Source organism: Megalobrama amblycephala, unplaced genomic scaffold (genome assembly GCF_018812025.1).
Source record: "Megalobrama amblycephala isolate DHTTF-2021 unplaced genomic scaffold, ASM1881202v1 scaffold199, whole genome shotgun sequence".
NCBI classification, from domain to species: Eukaryota; Metazoa; Chordata; class Actinopteri; order Cypriniformes; family Xenocyprididae; genus Megalobrama; species Megalobrama amblycephala.
In genome coordinates, this window is record NW_025953336.1 from 931,659 (window position 1) to 952,085 (window position 20,427).

The 20,427-nt window shown below is 37.9% G+C and overlaps 1 protein-coding gene across 21 annotated transcripts in view; it reads right to left on the bottom strand.

Annotated features, from left to right (window-relative positions):
- Positions 1-20,427, bottom strand: part of LOC125260924 (neurexin-3b) — a 494,859-nt gene that overhangs the window by 110,839 nt on the left and 363,593 nt on the right. For all 21 annotated transcript variants that reach the window (XR_007183157.1, XR_007183156.1, XR_007183155.1 and 18 more), the window contains one exon: positions 5,385-5,566. Coding sequence is in view for 17 of the 21 variants with exons in the window: in XM_048179444.1 (XP_048035401.1) it covers positions 5,385-5,566 (182 nt within the window). In the remaining 4 variants the exon portion in view is untranslated. The remainder of the gene's footprint in view (positions 1-5,384; positions 5,567-20,427) is intronic.

Here is a 20,427-nt window from a genome sequence, read left to right on the forward strand (position 1 = left end):
GAGAGTGGTTTCTTCTCAAACACATGGAAAAGCAGTTTTTCACAGCAGAAATCATCAAATACTGAAATACACTGGCAGGTGAGAGTGAGAGAGAATATCACTTTTTTCAAGGTGATACATTTAGATGGAGTACCGTTTGTCTGACTTCACTTTTTCAGCTGCTCTCTGTTCAGTATCTTTCACTTTTACCTGTTTTGTCACATCTAAAGTTTGAATTAAAGTGGACAAGATCAGACAGTTAAAAAAGGTTCATTGTGTCTCTGAGATATGTTAAAAGCTCAGTGTTCCTCTGTACATATGCTGATTACTCGTGCTGTAGAGTTCTCTGTGTCCATGTCATCTCACTGGTAAAAGGGTTGTGATTATTGTCCATTAACCCCTCCAGGAAAACATTCACTATTATTCGGAAACAAGAGGTCAGGGTTTGGCTGGTGAGCATGGGCAGTCAGCCCCTGTTGGGAGCTGTTGAATAATATTCAAATAATGTTACATAACACAGAGGCTTTAAAGGTGGGGTAAGTAGTTTTTCAAAAACATTGCTGGACATTGTTGATATCTGAAATCAACCCAAACAAACTCACCCCTCTCTTCATTGCTCCGCCTCCAAAACTCACCCTCCAATCCTAACCACTCTGCTCCAAGTCTGTCTCGAACCCTGGCCCTTTCACTGCTGGCATGCGAGGCCAGTGCACTAACAATGATGCTAAACACTGTATTCTCTAGCTGGCCTCACTGCGCAGTGGTTTACCTGCACAACTCTCACTATCTGAACACTGTTACACATGCAATGCAAGAGTGGATGTCTGCTTTTCACAGCTGACGCACACCAAAATGCTTTGCGGAAAAAAAAAGCGCAGATGATGAATGAACGACAAGGAAGCACAAAAATAACCCTTCAGTACACAAGAGTAAAAACAAACAAGAGTTTCTTGTTAGTCGCCAAAAGCACAGCAGCTCCAGACAATCAATGACACTCAAACCCAGTGTTACTCACATGTGAAGTGATATCAAAGCAGCCTCTGCGTCTGTTTTCAGGTTTTCCCGATTAGCTTTCTCCAGCACTGGAAAGCTTTTCTAATATTAACATGGGTCATAAAGTGCTTGCCCAGTCATAAACCTTCATTCCAATGATATTCTTTTGAGCTCTTTTGTATTGTCTCATCTCTCTTTCTGCGTTTTTCTTTTTTTTTTTCAAATCTCCCTCTTGCTCATTCTGTCTCCTCGACCATTATTCACCCCCTAATGCTGATTGGTTACATGTTTGTTGTTGGTGTTGGCCCGACTAACTTCCAAACAGTGTTTTTGAAAAATTACTTACTCAACCTTTAACTATCAGTTGATAGACAATGTTTTTAGAAACCCTGCCAACACATTCTTTTTTTTTTTTTGGGCAACTTTTTGTGCCATGTTGAGAGTACCTCACAGGCCCAGTTCCAGAATCAAATCATTGAGGGTACTTCTGAAATTAGTGAGGGTGCTCTAGTAATGTGCAGATGTAAGCAACTGCTCCACCATAACAAGAATAGCAATGTACAGTGAGACATTTAAGATTATTTACAAGTCATTATTATTATTATTTTTTTTTTTTAGTTTTATTTTTTTTTTTTTACAAATGATTGGAATAGATTTTCAAAAATATTGATAAGAAAATCTAATATTTTTCTTTTAATCTATTAGACTCAATTTACATATCTTAATGCGTATCAATTTTGAGATATGTTTGTCCTGTTATCACTATGCCAATCATTGCAATTTTGAGAGACAATCACATTTATATGTGGATGTCACTTCCGAAACTCTGCAGCATGTAATTGGACATTGGCCCTCTTAGCAGCATAAAAAACAAAACTTTTATTCAAATTCTGAATTAATTAGCCTAGAAAGTGCCTCAAAGGCCACTCCCTTTGTAATTACTAAAAAGCTGTCACTCATCTCTGTTCATCACAATCTCACAAAGTTCCATTATAATCAATGAAGTTGTCTACACTGCACAATGAATCTCTTTTTACATCCTGTTTACATCTGATATCTATCCAAACATGAACAGACCAGGTGTAAATGCCCTCCAAAACTCTTTGGAGACGGATCTCTCAAACCACCTCAGAAGGCAATTTGAGAAGCATTTCAAATGAAACTGGACAAGTGTAAATGCATATGGTTGTTGAAACCACATATGTACATTTTACTCCTAAAATGTTAAAAAAATATAGTATCAATTGATAACAGTATCAATAATATTGATATTATATTAATATTAATATATTAATACCCTCTGGGAGGGTACTGGGACTCGTACCGCACAGTAATGGCAGCTAATGTGGTGTCAAAAATGCTCTATTCTAAAATAAATCAGATTGAAATCAGATATTTGATAATATTCCTGTTTACAGAAACTGATAAATTGACTTGGAATTTAATCTCTTTCAACACCTCATTACCCCAGCAATGGAACAACTCATTAAGACTTGATTTTCCTCTGAGATCTGGCAATGAAAAAGTAGGGAATACGAGTAAATTAAAATCCTGACTCTAACAATAAGCAACACCACCCTCGCTTTGTTTAGGGAGAATATTGATTGAGTAATTGCACAGGAAAATATGGGAAACAAAAAAATGAAGGTCACATACTCACTGCAGCTAAATATGACTGTCATTCTTCTGTCATATTTCTGTACGCAGAAATTATCAGTTATTTATTTATTCCTCAAAAAAGGTTCAGACAACCAAATTCAAATAAAATCTGTAAGTGCAAATTTTGATCTGCCTCACTTTTTTAACTAACTTTAGTTGTTCCAGCCCTCCTGTCTCGGGGCAACCCACACATTTTGATCAATAGTGTGCATGTTGTTTACAAGAAGCAGCTAACAGAGCATATACAAAACTCACTGTGTTTTACTAAATAACTAATTGCTGCATGACTGATTGTTAATGTTAGTTTGGTGTAAAATAAAAACTATTTCCATCCACATTTTTTGTTTAAACCTAAAAGACACCAAAATGTTGTAATGATTGTAACAACAACAACAACAAAAAGATCTGCAAATAGGGTGAGAATTTGAAATTTAATTCAAGATATATTCTCTGAAAACAAGTCCTGATTAAAAAAAAAAAGCTATATTACTGACAAATGGTACAAAATACTGGTTAAAGGGGGGAAAAAAACTGCTTAATTCCATACAAACACAAAATGGGGATTCAGTCCTGCAAATAAACGTAGCCTCAACTCCCAAAACTTCACAATTTGTTCTTGGCTAAAGCACAAAAAGAAAGAAAGAAAGAAAGAAAGAAAGAAAGAAAGAAAGAAAGAAAGAAAGAAAGAAAGAAAGAAAAACTTATTTGCATCATCACCGTGACTTCCTGTAATATCCAGGCTGTGAATTCAACAGGTAAAAGATTAATCTCAATGCTCCAATGATCATTCAACTGAGATACCGTTGTTTGGTTAGAGGAATTAGCTGACAAAGAAAGCTCACTATGTTGTTTCCCACATCTTCTCAGTCTAAAGCCAGTAAGTTAATTTGCACTGAAGCCTCACAGTGGGATGTTGTTAATCTTTAGAGTGTGTTTGTGTGTCTAGATGTGTGTGTAGTCTCATGGTTCACATAGGCTCATAGTTCTGGTCCAATCAGAATCCCTTCTAACTGAATTGATGGGATATTGAGTGTTGTCTTTCCTGCTGTGCGTTGTTGAGTGGGATTTGAAGATGTTATTAGGCAGTTTCTTCATCATTTGGGCTGGAAAACAGTATGAGCTACGATAACCCGATTATAATTTCCACTTGGATGAACTTAGAATCGATCTCAAGACTCAAAACAACATACACTTCACAAACAAGCATGTGTAGAGGGTCACTCTAACCTTCAGCACAGTGGTGGGTCAGGATTCAAAAATGGGCCATAGATCTGCTAGGTACACAACAATGATAAATGCCAATGTTGGAAAAGCTACTTTGAATCTTTTAAACTACAATTAGTAACTCTCCAAGATAAAGTAGATATCGACATTGGGACAATTTAAGGGGCAATATCTTTTAAATATAAAATATCAGATAAATAAAAAATAAATATCTGATAACATTATTTATGTTTAAAATAAATATTTATCTGGAACAAAATCAATAAGGATCCAAATAAGGGTTATAGAGTTAATCGATAAAATTCAGTACATTTTCACTAACTAAAGTAATAAAACTAGAAACACCCTAATCTGAAAATAATCAAAAACATAGTGATAAACAGCTGAATTTAATATTTTGCTAAAGATATAAGTTCCACACAGGGGCTAAAATGAATCTGTGAATCCATATTGTTTTGAACATATAAACCGTCACACTATTTAAAAAAAAATACAGTTAAGTTGGTAGTTTTACTACTTTTCTTTTTAATTAGTTGAATTGCTCCCAAATGCAAAATTAAAATGCATCACCCTTTTAGCTTTTATGATAGTAAAATAAATAGGCTTAACAACTTTTAAAAGGAAAGAGAAAATTGGGAAAAGAAAAGATTTCAACCCAAACTAATTTACATATGCATTATGTTTTAGAACGGTATTGGGGCATCATTTGATGTTCAGTTCTCAAACCAGTTGAGAACCACTGCTTTAGCAGATGTCTTACTAATTCAACAGCAGCATTTCAACTCGAATCACACCATGAGGGCCATCCGTTCTCAGGGGGTCAAAAACATGTCTCTTATCTTAGTGACTTCTCTCACTTCCTCTCAAAATTGAGATGTCTTGGTTGCTGTTTCATGGAACAGATGGTGTGCAAGCACATTACCTCTCCACAGAGACATTAAAGAGAAAAAGACTTTCAATCTGTTGATGTCTGGCTTTCTTTCAGACATTATCACCATTTTCTTGCATCAGCAGAATCCTCTATAAACACTTCTGTGGATTCCAGCAATATGACATTACCGCCTGACTTTGTTGTCTTTGAGGTCACAATAATAAACCAAAAGCAAGATCTTATTATAAAGAATGTATCTAGTTATAATTCACCTCAACAGTGAACAAGACAATTCATGACAGCATTCATGTAAATTTGTGGACTAGACTTCTAATGACACAATTTGTAATATATATTCAGTGTATTCATCTGTCACAAGAATATAATATCTTTGAAATATCTTCATTTGAGAGCTCTTCTCAACAAATATGGGTATGTGCTTTTAATTCAGTTAATTAATTGGCTTATCACGTAATTGCTTAGATTAAACAAAAATATTAGATACACAGTTTATGTAGTGATCAAATTGCTCGGCAATTTATTCACACTTTCTCAGTGTGTATAATGTAGTGTGGCAGTGGTGATAGTCAGCTCTATAGTATAATGGCCTCTCTGCTACCCATTATAACTGCTAAACATTATGCGAGACTGGACTTACGATATGGAGCATGATGTAGTCTCCTAGTCTGGGGGCGCTGTCAATGCGGACCAGAATCCCGTCCTTGATAGTGGTGCTGAAGCCAACCGCCAATCTATCGGTTCGAGTGCTGGGCCTCTCATTATTGGGCCATGTGTACGTGATAAGTCCTCCACCCTTTCCAAAGATGTACGTTGCTCCAGCTGCAGGAAGGAATAAGATGTGTGAGGGATCAGCAGATTAATTTACAATGCAACATCCAGCTGTTAATGGTATGATGCGAAAAGTACCAATATCTGTCTTTAAGCAGTATTGTTAGTACAGAATTCCAACTCAAGTCAGTACCCAAGGGCTGTCTGACTAAAAGGCAGCAGACAGCAAAAAAGCTTACGAAGAGTTTACGATAATGCAGCTACAAGCTTGAGTGGTCAAAATGCCTGTCTTGGCAAAGTATTAATGTAAATACAGTCAGTTTGTCTTCAGCAAATATAAACAGATGGTAGACATAAAATTGAATGTGTCAAAATATCAGATCTGTGCATTAGATTTTACAGTGTAAATGCACTCTAAAAGGCTATTATGTTGTTAATATTTATCGAAGAACAGTATTGACAAGGAAAAGAAAACCATTCACTGGCCTTGGCTGGATAATTTTAGTAGCTTTACTACAATTGAACATGAAGACAAAGTGTCATGATCACTAGTGAGAGTGCCCTAGTCAGCCACTAGAGGGCACTCCATCCTGGACTCTTGTTTTCACCCCTTGGACTACAATTCCCATACTCACCCCTGGACTCATTTTCCCACTCATTGCACTCAGCTGTTTTGTGTTTCATCATTAGTGTCTGTCTACTTATACTCAGTTGTGTCTGTCCTTGGTTGTGGTTTGTTGTATTTGTTACGTGCTCTGTTTTGTTTCTCTGGCTTGTTGTTTTGTGGACTGGATTATCTGGATTATCTGGATTTTGACCCCTCGCCTGTTTTGGATTTACGATTGTGGATTGCCCAAATAAATGCTGCAATTGGATCTTTTGCATCTTGTTCTTGTGCACCCGTGACACAAAGTTTATACAGTTCAGTACTGATTGTTTGTTTTATTTGTCTTATTTCTTGTAATTTGTTAGATTACTGTAAAATGCATGTAGTGTTTAAGTATTCAGGGAAATCTGAATACTGAATATCAGTATTCCAGAACTATAATTGCTTTTATAAAATACATATAGATAAATCCTCAGCTTTACAGATAACATGATGGATTTTAAGAACCCTATAGTGAATGATTCAGATGGTACGCTGGTCTAGGATCAGGCCCTTGTTTTATCATTGTGGTTCATGCAGAATTTATTAGAAGTTGGCCTGAGATCGCTGTGAAACCTCCAACAAGTCAACGTCTTTTTATGCAAGTTTTAGTGACCTGATTTTCATGGTGACTCTTAGACCTTGGCTGGAGTGTCCAGTGCTTGAGCTGAGCTCTGGGATCAATGCTTGGCCCTCAAGCCTCTTAAACAGGGTTCTATACAGGGAAGAGCTTTAAGTTGCCCAAAAAAAAAAAAAAAAGAAAAAGAAAAAAAAAAGACTTGCAATCCTCATCCAATATACATGAACCTGCAACTAGAGAACAAAAGCAGGCAGATAAATAAAATCAAACAACCTTTTCCAAGTGTAATTTGACAAACACAAAAGGGCAAAGAAAATAAGCTGGACGTTGCCCTTTCAAGAAGTAGGATCATTATGCTTTCATATCACACCCATAGCATAAGATAAAAAGAGTGGCAAAACTCCAAAAAGTTCCTTTGAATCACAGTAATTACCCCTCTCAAATCAGAACCATTTACTAATGTCTGGACAAGCATGCAATCAATTATGTCCAGGTCTCTGAGGTCTAGAACTATTAAAAAATCAAAATCTTCTGAAATCTATTCCAGGCAGGGTCGGATGTATGCATAGGAATTCTAGGCATGTGCCAATGCTCGCATACAATGTTTTCATTATCATTATTAATTAACAAAAAATTTTAAATATCAGGCAGAAACCTTGTAATCTCAATATTTTGACATTTTTTTCATAAATCAGTGGGTTTTGCAAATATTTAGCCAATGAAACATATTAAAAAGACCTTGTGACTGAACCTTTTATCTCCATTGGATAGTCAAACTGTCAGTCAAACCTCACAATGCCACCTGCCTCCATTGTGAACGAAGTGCCACACGCAGTTTGTTAGTCTTAGTCTAGCATTTGTTATGGAGTCAAAGTCAATCCTGTCTTAAATAGCCTGTGCCAAGCTCTTTAACATCCTAACAACTGTAAAATGACTGTAAAAATGACAATTTAAACAACTTTACAATTCAAATAATACAAGTGTTGACAAAAACAAACAAAAAATGTATAAAATTAGTCAGAAATCAGAAATTATTAGGTATTACATATATAATTGGTTTGAACAAAAATGGCAGACAGGCTGAATGACAATGCAAATGAACTCTCTGACAGTAGGTGACACTTACAGAAAAAGCATAAATACAGTGGTACACAAAGCAGTGTTGCGCTTATATATATACCACTGTAAGCAGCATAGGCATTAACACAAATGTAGGACGAAAAGAAAATGCCATTGAAACTTTTCAGAGAGTCAGTTCCCTTCAGAGATACATTCATAGAAATGCCTATCTTTTGGAACAGTCTTAAAATGTTGCCTCTGTAGGCAGCTTAATAGGTTTTTGAACAAAGCAATTGAGATCAAGGAGGAATGAACATGTTTGTGCAGTTTTTGGGCATTGTGCAGAAGGAACAAGACCGCAGGTGCACGGGTAGTTTTATTGCCATCGTTGGCGTTTTCTCCACCATTCATTTGTTATTAAGACTGTAACATCTCATTTGCACATCTGGGCTTGAGGACCCAGCTGGTTGATATTCCTTAAAGGGAAGAGACATCATGCCAAGCGGATGGGGTTGAGTCCCAGGAGATAGAGAGACATATGGGAGTGAGATGAAAGAGAATGCATCGCATACATATCAGACTTGTGCTGGGTCAACCTACCTTGTACCAATCTAATATGTCTACGTTAGGTCAACACTCTATTTTATTAGATAAATTAAATGCTTTAGGCACAGAGTAAAATCCTGACCCATGGGGAAATAAACCACAGGATCTCACACAGAATTCTTCACTGTCTCCAATCGTAGTACTCGTGAGGATGGACACAGATCTGAGCTCAGTCTTCAGGGAGTTGTCCTCACATACCATGTCTTCTTAGTGCTGTGGGATGCCATGAAATACTGCATCCACACTGCACCCCAGGGAGCCAATTATCCCACTCAGTGGATTTGCTAAGTAACAAGAGACACCATTCAGTCCTTACAACAGTAGGTTTCTAATGGACCTTGCACGAGTAGGCTTAGCGAATGCCTGACACACAAAAAAAAGCTATTTACCAAATTTAATCGCATCAGGGCTTTAAGCGATTGCACACGTTAATTTAAATGGTGCCGAATTGGCGGTTAGGCTGAGAGTTACTTGCAGCATTGATAGAGTGAGGGAGTGTTTTGCATTTAGGCATTGGCGTTAAGAAAAAGGCTAAAAGTAGAGAGATTATAATTATGCCACAAATGGACTGTTTTTAATGAATACTGAAAGCCTTTGAAAGTCTGGTGTTTTATGCATGAATTCATTATGGGCAAATTGCATCTTCTGGAGAAATACGCACCACAGTTTCTGTCTCCTTAATGGAATTTCAGGCCGGTGAAAACTTCATTAAAAAACTTCATTACAGAAATGCGCTGATAAAGGGTGATGTGCGGCAAACATTTTCAGTTCAATATACTGATACACAAAAATAAAGTGTGTGCGGAAAAGCCTTTTTTTATGTTTGACACATAAAGGTAACTAAGAACATGCTGTTAACAAACATGCTGGACTAAATATTGCTTTAACTGGGTGCTGCATCTGTGCTTTTTAGCATTTCCATGATTCAGTTAAAAGAGGACTTTAGTTACAGTCTTAACCAAATACACAAATACTTTTTACATCTGATACAAAATTAGTTCCTTGTCAACGTTTTAACTTAATGTAAAGCAAAACAGCCACTATTTCTACAAAATTCAAGTAAAGAACCAGTAGTAACACAGCAAAAATTACATAGCCTCAAATAATGCACTTGATATGGTCTTGTAGCCTTCACAAGCACTCTCTTTGTGGTCATTATGCACCCTCAATGCACCATTTCGCCAAGACAGTACTCGTGCAGACTATATAGTGAACTATTACCAAACAGTCCATGTGGAAAAGTGTAGTCTTATGGGAGGACCAAATGGGGCTGACAATGCACAAACTACAACCAATCAATTTGTTAGCCCCAGCTTGGATTACAGGAGGAGAAACTACTGGCAAATGAAGGGTTTGTTTTTATTTGCACTGGATGTCAGTATGTGACATGGACTGATGGCATAAAATTGGCCATGACCAAAAGTTAGGATCTGACAATAACAACTGTTGATGTTGCACAGTCTGCCTGGATTTTACAAAAAATAATTGTAAAAGACAGACAAAAGTAAAAGACGAAAATACATCTGGCTTTACCGCCCTATATGCATTTGAAATCTTGACATTCTCTATTCACCTATCATTCCATCAGACTGCACTCTCTTTGATTAAAAGTGTGGTTCTGCACAATGCAGCCAAGGTTAAGAGTGTAGATGTGTAACAAAGCAAGCCTAACATGTCTTGCTTTAGGAAGAAAGTGCACTTCTGCCAGTGTAGTTGGTGGAGCGGTCTCTTGGCTCATATCCCATGCCAACTATCAATTCGAAAGTTTAATCTCTGTGAATGCATGACACGGAGTCAGAAAAAAAAACATCCCTCTCATTATGAAGGCAAACATGTAAACAACACATGAAAGCATAGATTCATTAGCACACACATTGGTTACATGTTTGGATTTTGCATCTGTCCCTGCAAAGTCAACTGTCCGTACAAAGTCAGCAGCAAGCAGCAGATTTTTATAAAATTATTGTGCACTCATGATTTTTCTAGAATAACTTTGGCTGCTGAATTATCCACTAACCTAATTTATAATAATATTTTGCCATTGATTATGAAAATAGCCTTCTCTTAAGTCTGGCAGTTTAAATCTTAGCAAATAAATTAAAAATTTGTTTTGACAGAGATGGTTGGTTGGTTTTAATTCCTCAGAAAGAGGTGTGTGAGTAGTGCATGTGATTTTTGGGTGGGGAGGTTTAACCACCAGCCAATATATTTATATATATATATATATATATATATATATATATATATATATATATATATATATATATATATATATATATATATATATATATATATATATATATGCTCTAGTTCTATTTGAGGTTTAAACAGTTTGCAGATTAAAGCCTGTGAAACATCTTTTCCCTTACACTATCAACAGATTCCAAAACAACAGAGTAATATTTTCCAAAGGCTGTTTTTAATCTCTCTTTTTTAACCCATCTCTGATGTGTGATGCTGAACTCTCATATGAGTTTTTTAAAGGTTTTTCATTCTTTGCACTGTTCTGAACATTGATATTTTATGTGCAACAACAGCTTGCTCAGTGGTTTTTAAGGCCTTTTGACTGATTTAATTTTTTTTTTTTTTTTTCATACATCATGATATAAATGCTCTTTCCACCCCTGCATTTCAGTTAAGATGCTGCCATAGAAAGCAACAGACAGTAAGGCAGCTTACTAGGTTTTGGAACAGAGCCATTGACAGTTAACCCCCAACTAGTTAAATCAAAGAAGAGAGAACCTCAGAGCATTTCAAGAACAGCTTGATTTGCTATCAGTCCAACAAAAAGAGGAAGTTCTGTGTGTGTATTTGTGTGTGTGTGTGTGAACAAAAGATTAAGAGCTCCATGAAGGCTGCCTGCTTGCCTGCACCAAATCTGCAGCAGCACAAAGGTTTGCTCAAAGACTTCTTTAAAGTCAGACAAGCCCAAGTGCAGCCCAATTCACACACACACACACGCACGCACGCACGCACACACACACACACACACACACACACACACACACACACACACACACACACACACACACACACACCACATTTTATTGTGTTTATTAATCAATTTTCCTATGCGAGGATCAGCAAAAAGTCCCTACAAAGCAGGGAATCTCAAGTTTTACTATCCTTGTGGGGACATTTGGTCCTCACAAGTATAGCTAAACATGCTAAACACGATCTCTGAAAGTGATCTTTTCAATGAGAGTTGCTGCTTTCACGTGACACTGAATGGCCTTTGGCAATGTCCTGCTTTAAATAAGCAGTGTCACGATGTAGAGTCAGCCTGTATCTACAACATGATACATATATTTATTGATTGGACACCCATTATTGAAATTATGTACAACTGCTACCATGATGTAGTTAACAATTATATAATATATTATACACAAAAATAATAATATATAACAGAAATGAGATGACAGTAGGCTTCAGACAGTTGGGAAGAGAAATGTGCTTATTACACACACACACACACACACACACACACGTTTGTTTTTATACTGTACAAACCATATTTTCTATCACTCTACACTCCCCGTACACCTTAACCTACCCATCACAGAAAACTGTGCACATTTTTACTTTCTCACAAAAACTCATTCTGTATGATTTATAAGCCTTTTGAATAATGGGGACATGAGGTAATGTCCTCATAAGTCACCCTCTCCTTGTAATACATATGTCATACCCATGTCATACCCATGTCATTATATATATATAATCTTAAAGGCTACATTTTCTTCATGCAAAATATAATTTCTTATTTTTGTCCTTTTGATGGTGGTGTGAAATATGGCCTTTCCCGAGATTCAATCAATAAGCATTAAAAAGAAAGAGTTACAAAGGAAGAATAGACACAAGCTGAATACCAAGGTTTACATAAAAATTTTGAATTTTGAAAATATTTGAATAAATTCCACAAAAGTGTAAATCTAAAGTAATTCTATAGCTCAATCAGAAACACCATCACATCGCCCAAACACACATTTATAAGGTACCATGGACCTAAAACATTGCAGTAGAGGTGTGTTGGTGCATCAGAATACATGGTGACCCTTGGAGACAGAGGACGCACCATTAGAGAGAATAACCCATCCAAAGATGGCTGCAAGTGAAGTCTCATTCATAATTCAGTCATCTCGGGGGAGACACTGCTGCTGCTTGGCATTCCGATGCCTTCCAGCACTGAACAGACTGTGTGCTTGAGAAAAATAGGTACAGAAGGCTGGTATAAAGAAATAACTTCATTACGTATATGCCATATGAATATGTTATCTAGAAAAAAGAAAGACTATGCACTGTATACTATGATACATACAGGTAATGGTAAAACAGATATGTGAAAATCAATCCAATAAAAGTGGCACAAGAGTTGTTCACATATGAAACTTGATCATTGAAACTTTATGATCACAATGGCATACTATCTACTATTTAAGAAAAGCAGTATGCAGTATGTATACTATGTGCAGTATGTGAATTTTCTGTGTATAGGAAATACCTGGATGAACTACTATAATTGTCAATCTGCGCAGAACACAGCTAAAGCTCATTGTATCCCACAATTCAATAGGCTCCTGTTGCCAGGTTGACAAATGAACCAGAAGCAATATTAACCATTAGGTTCCCTCCAATGCATCGTATGTTTTTAAGATAATAGCTAAACAACACTAAGTAAATTAAATATGCAACATCATAAACAATCTAGCATACCACTGTTTGATACAATTATCATTGTATACTGTATACATTGCATAACAGTTACACTAGAATTAAGGCCCGTTAACACCAAGAATGATGACTATAAACATAATGGTAAAGATATAGGCTAAGTGTACCCATTAAGCCAATGTACCCTTTAAGGCCAGCTTCAACTCTTTAAGGCCACTTTCAACTCTGCTTTTGTAGAGCAGATTATTTTCAGAAATTAACTTTTTTTTTAAAAAGATGGGCTTAAATGGTACAGTACCACAAAACACATGCAAACTATAACCAACACAAGCTAACATTGAATGAATTTTTTTAAACATTTCTCAATGTTCAATTTTCACACTGAAAATTACTATGATGCTTAGTACACATTTTACTTAAATAATTTTTATCTTTGTAAATATATCTTACATTTTTAAAGGAAAACATTGTATTTTTTCACCATTACTCACCGTGGAACCATTTAAGCCCAACTTATGTGTTTCAGTGAGGAATCCCTCTAATTACAAACTTTGAGGCTCCATACTCCGGGCATGGGGGGCCCACTAGGAGAGTCCAGAGTATGGGAGTTGTTCCAAAATGTTAGTTCACCCAAAAATGAAAATTATCCCATGATTTACTCACCCTCAAGTGAGCTTATAATGAATGATTCAGTGATAGATACATTTTTAATAGTAATTTGTTGCCACGTCATGGCATTGTGTACTACATTGCGGAAGTTAACGCTTTTTGGACGTACGTCAAAATGCGTATGGCTGTCACTCTGGAAGCTTGTTATTTTACTTTATAAAGTTTTAAATAAGGATACTTGTCTCACACAAACACATCAATTCACTTCAGAACACCTTTATTAACCCCCTGGAGTCATATGTTTTTTTTTTTTTTTTTTTTTTTTTGGATGGATGCAATTTTTTTACTTCAGAATTTGGATTACCACTCACAACCATTATAAACCTTGGAGGACTAAGCATATTTTTAAATATATCTCCGATTATGTTCGTCTGAAAGAAGATAGTCATATACACCTAGGATGGCTTGAGGGTGAGTTATAATGGAATAATTTCCAAACTATTCCTTTAAAATCAATAAATTTGCATATTTTGTGAATCAATCATGATATGGGCTTATTTGGAACACATGCGGTCTTAACTGGTGCCAAAGTGCCAATTAAAACTTCTGACTTTATTCAAAAAATATCTTAATTTTATATTCTAAAATGTACATCAACAAATTAATACATTTTCAAATGAAAGTAAAGTTGTTGTTTTTTTTATTTTTATTTTTTATAAACTGGGTATCAAATCAGCATATCAGAATGATTTCTGAAGGATAATGTGACACTGAAGACATTCAACTTTGCATCACAGAAATAAACTATATTTTAAAGAATATTAAAATAGAAAACTATTATTTTAAATTCTAATAATATTTCACAATATTACTGTTTTTTTCTGTATTTTTGATCAAATAAATTCAGGCTTGATGAGCATAAGAGATTAAAAATAAACCAAAATACAGAAAACATTAAAAATAGTAATGTGTCCAAACTTTTTACCGTATATATGGGGCTGTCAAGTGATTACATTATGTGCCGATTAACTAATCTAATTAATCACAAATCACACATTAAGTAATGTTAACAAATATAACTCTTCATTTTAATGTATCAGTAAATGTTGAAATTAACATTAACAAAGATTAATAAATGCTGTAGAAATGCAGTTCATTATTAGTTCATGTTAATGTAGTTAACTAATGTTAACTAATGAACCTTATTGTAAAGTAATGTGTAGCGAATTTGTTGAGATTAGCCTTCTGTTAAACTCATTTTACAAATATAATAATCACAAAAAGGACTGTTTGAGTTGAGTATTGTGCATTTTTTCCCTTACTACTATTTTTTATTGGTTGTTTAATCATTTTAATTGAACCGGAATCGGAACCAGAATCGTTAAGCAGAACCAGAATCAGAACCGGAAAATTTCTTATAATTGCCAACCCTATTCAGGAATGTAAATGTAAATGAAAGTAAATGGCTCTCTTTATGAATGGACCATTGACTTGTTGGTTCACCCAATTAATTAATTAAAACGCTGATTCATTCAGGAATTAAGTAAATGGCTCTCTTTATGAATGGGCCATTGAATCATTTGTTCACCCCATTAATTTGTTCAAAATGCGGATACATTCAGAAATGAAACACCTCTGTGTGTTGTTCGGAGATGCACAACAGTTCTGCTCTGACCTTACAGGTAATCATGGGAAAATTTGAGCAAAAATAGAAAATATTGTGTCTAAAATATAACACAATATTAACTTATTTATTGAACTGTTGAATAAAATCAATATCAATAGAGAAACTTATGCCGTTGCCATGGAAATCTGCCATCAATGAATACACTGAACCGGATAAGAATCTTGACATTACACTCCTACTACGGAATTCAGAAAAAACAGAGATTCTAATTATAGTTCTTGATAACTGAATACTCTAACACTTGTCTTTGTCTAAGTCTTCGTCGTCAGTTAGGAACCTGGGTGTGCTTCTTTGATACCAATCTTTCATTTGAAATTCACATTTCTAACATCTGTAAAACCGTATTTGTTACATACACTGTCTCGTCCTGGTTGTCATTGACTGTCACGTGCTCCTTTGTGTTCTGTTCCCGCTGCTCATCACTCACCATGGACACTGATTACACCCACAGCTGTTTGTCATTGGTATTGTGTATTTAAGTTCACCCCTGTCTTCAGTCTAGCGTCCGGTATTGTTGTATGTTACATGTGTTTATGCTACTTGCCTATTCCTTGTGATTAAACTATGTTATCTTCCTTGAACCTGCCTTCCTCGTTTTCCCTGGAGCTACAATTGTAACAGAATACCGGACCGTAACCGAAAATGGATCATAGCGACATGTTTGCGTTTGTGGCTCAGGAGAGCCACGATTTTTGTCTGTTCATGAAAAAATTCATCAGTGTTGCACTCGCCTGCCCCTACGATGACGAAACCCTGAAGTCGTTGTACTGGATCGGGGCCAACTACCATTGTCCCGTGGACCTCCCAGACACCTCCGGACTCAACTGGATGGAATATACCATCAGGTGTCTGGAGAGTGTTCGTCCACGATCCAGAGCACAGCCAGACCCAGAGCCTGTATCCTCCCCACGGACCGCGGAGTACTCGTGCGAGCGCCCTGCAGACAGAGAGTTACCACCGGCAGCTACAGGTCAGCCAAATCCCAAGACCCCCGAGGACAGAGGTGACCCGCGCCCAGGAAGTGGAACTCCACCTGACGTCTGACCAGGGGTGTGAGCCCACGAAATCTGCGGATGAGGGAGAAACTACTACGGAGAGGGAGGACTGGCTGATTGACTTTAGCGATGAGTCGACTCCCACCCAAACCCACCCGTCATGTTCATCTTCGTTACTTAACAGAGACAATACTATGAACTGTGTATTATTTACAGATTCTCTACCAATGCAGTTAACACCTCGCTCAGCCAGTCCTCCTACAACATCGCTGCTGGATATCATCTGCCCTGCGGCTGTCTCTGGGGAACCCTTGTGACGTCGAGCCGCAGGTCATACTCCCACCAGCAGCACGTAGGCCAGAGGTTCCGTTGGCTTCACCTCCAGCCGCCTCGTCGCTCCATCTCGGCCCGTCGACCTGCTGGCTCCGTCCAGGCTCCACCCATCTACGGTTCCGCCAGAAACCCTCCGACTGACAGGCTCCTCCAGTCTCCCTCGTCCGGCCGGCTCCCCCTTGGTCACTCGTCCCTCCTCTTCCGCAACGGACTTACGAGACGTCGTTAACACTCCGTCCCTCCACCCCTTCGGCTACAGAGGGCTCCTCCTTCCCCTCGGAGTCGCCTCTGTCCTCATCGAGCCGACGTCACCGCAGCACTCGGGATCTCCAGCTCCACCTCCGCTGATCGTCGCCTGTACATCGCCGTGGTCTCCTAGGCCAGCGACGTCACGGGAGTTCACCAGCTCTCCGTCTGCGCCCCAGAATCCACCTGCCGAGTCTCCTCCGGTCGTCCCCCAGATGCCGTCAGTCCGCTCTACAGCATCTGGACTCCGCCCTTCATCTACTCGGCCGTGGACTGTTGGATCTGGGGAGCTCTGGGTCTGTGCCAGTGGTCATCCACCTACACCGCCAGGGGATCGTCATCCTCCCTTCATCACTCCGTCCACCTCCAGAGCCCCCTCCGGCCACCCCTATGATGTTCCTCCACGGCGGGAGGACGCGCCTTGCTGGAGGGGGGAGCTAATGTTACATACACCGTCTCGTCCTGGTTGTCATTGACTGTCACGTGCTCCTTTGTGTTCTGTTCCCGCCACTCATCACTCACCATGGACACTGATTACACCCACAGCTATTTGTCATTGGTATTGTGTATTTAAGTTCCCCCCTGTCTTCAGTCTAGGGTCCAGTATTGTTGTATGTTACATGTGTTTATGCTACTTGCTTATTCCTTGTGATTAAACTACGTTATCTTCCTTGAACCTGCCTTCCGTGTCTTCCCTGGAGCTACAACTGTAACAGTATTCTTCCATCTTAAAAATATATATAAACTACGACATATGCTCTCAATGATAAATTCGGGACAGTTAGTTCATGCGTTCATGAGCTCAAGGTTAGATTATTGTAATGCTCTACTGGGTGGTTGCCCTGCACGCTTATTAAAAATCCTTCGGCTGGTCCAAAACGCAGCAGCTAGAGTTCTTACTAGAAACGGGAATTATGACCATATTAGCCTCGTTCTGTCAACACTGCATTGGCTCCCAATTAAACATTGTATACATTTTAAAATCTTGCTAATTGCTTACAAAGCACTAAATGGTTTAGCTCCCCAGTACTTAAATGAGCTCTTAACGCATTATAGTCCTTCATGCCTATTGCAATCTCAAAACTCTGGCCAGTTGATAATACCTAGAATATCAAAATCAGATCCTGTTCCTATTTTGCACCTAAACTTTAGAACAGTCTTCCTAGCATTGTTAGTGAAGCAGACACACTGTCGGTTTAAATCTAGACTAAAAACACATCTCAACAAACCCATCACCATACTGGTGCGATGAATCCAATCTTCAACCAGATGCAACTGGCTTAAATATTTTGACTGTTCTGACCCCAATCTGACTTCTGACCAGTAATGATGCTTGAATCATAATCACGCACTGTTCATTTGTTGGCCAGAGGAGAACTGGGCCCCGACTGTGCCTGGTTTTCCACCAAGGTTTTTTTCTCTGTTTTTGTCACCTGTTAAAGTTGGGTTCCTTGCCACTGTCGCCTCTGGCTTTCGTAGTTGGGGACACTTGATATCCAACAATGTTTTTGATCTGCCTGCATTAAAACCATTGCATGCTAAACGATGACATCACTGTTTTCTCCAGAGCCGCTGAATAAATAAATGAACTAAATTAACAACTAATTATTTTTACAACGGAATGGATCAATACGTAACTTATTTAAGCTGAACAATGACGCTATTTTTTTCTAGAGCTTTTCGATCTTACATAAGTGCGTGGCTCTGTCAGCACTGTCTGTCATGCTAGGACACAGTTTGCTCAGCCGTGTTGATGCTGTTAGGATATTTACAGCTAATAAAACATTGTAAACATAATATGTGGTGAGAAAAACCAGAGGTTTAAAAAAAAAAAAAAAAAAAAAACAAGAGTGGCATTTCAATACCAAGGCTGCCATTACAGGAGAAAATAATTTTCTTGATCCAAAAAAGGTTGCAGTAACTATGTCACTCCATATTAAAAAATGAAGGTTATTTAAACAATATACAGGTATGAAAACATGGCGGCCGATTACTGTATTCATTATAGAGGAGAAAAAAAAAAAAAACATATTTTTATGAGTAATGCACCCACAAGACCTGTCAAGAACAAGAATTATTACTCTGGTTAAAAACAGGCTGTATTAATGTTCTCGGTGAGGCTGTGAAGCTGCGGCTTGAACTTTTTCTGTATGATCTCCACAAGTCCTGTTCTGTCCACACGCTTTGATGCCTTCTTGCTGAACATGTGCAATTTAACAAACCTAGGGGCACTTGAGCGTCCTCTATTTATCCAAGAGCACTCAGGGAGATGATGAATTTGTTGCAGGGTGAGAGTGAGTGAATTTCCACAAACTCTGATCTGTGGCAGGAGGACACGGGCAGAAATCGAGGGACATGGCCTCTACCTCTATTCAACCCTCTGTGAATGATTTATAGGCTGGTGTGTGTCCTGAATAAACACAATCATCACCTAACATGTAAAAGGGGACACGGTGGACCCCACACATGAACATGAATCCATGTATACACAGATGAACACAGAAACTGACCTTAAACCGTGTCCTAACCAAGTTTTCAAAGACTGGTCTGTTGTCTGGCCACACCAAAATGTGAAATTGCTGTGCGATGTGGCTCAGTATTGGCCGGCTCCTGCGTCAGCATCACACGCATCCATAATGCTGCTCACGTGACCAGAGCAGGCCAATACAAATTTGTTGTAAGTACAGGACTTTCTGCTGCCAATGCACAAACTGCTAATACACAATGCTGCTGTGAGCAAGTAAGACATGCTGCTGCTGTACGAATATAGCAGATCTATACAGGTGGAGCTGGGGAAGGTGGGGGGTTTCTGAAAGTGTGCTGCAACTGCAACAGCAAATGCTAACAAATAATTTGAAAGTTAAGCAGCAAGCTCCTTGCCCACTGATACAGAGGGAACCAATCAGGTGTCCCCCATAGGGAATGATGTGATTGCAAGCAGATTGAGTTAAGGAGCTATCACCCTGCACCATCTAGAGTTTCATGACAGAACTTTGTATTTATGCAACATTACAAAGATAATACTGTAAAACTTTGTTGGTCCAAAATCTTACTTCTCATAAGTATACAGTACTGTGCAAAAGTCTTAGGCATGTCAGTATTTTCACCCCCCAAAAAATGTTTTATTTAGCCAGTTATTTACAGGTGCTGATCATATAATTAGAATATCATCAAAAAGTTGATTTATTTCACTAATTCCATTCAAAAAGTGAAACTTGGTTATTATATTCATTCATTACACACAGAAGTGATATATTTTAAATGTTTATTTCTTTTAATTTTGATGATTATAACTGACAACTAAGGAAAATCCCAAATTCAGTATCTCAGAAAATTAGAATATTACTTAAGACCAATTTTTAGAAATCTTGGCCAACTGAAAAGTATGAATATGAAAAGTATGAGCATGTACAGCACTCAAATACTTAGTTGGGGCTCCTTTTGCCTGAATTACTGCAGCAATGCGGCATGGAGTCG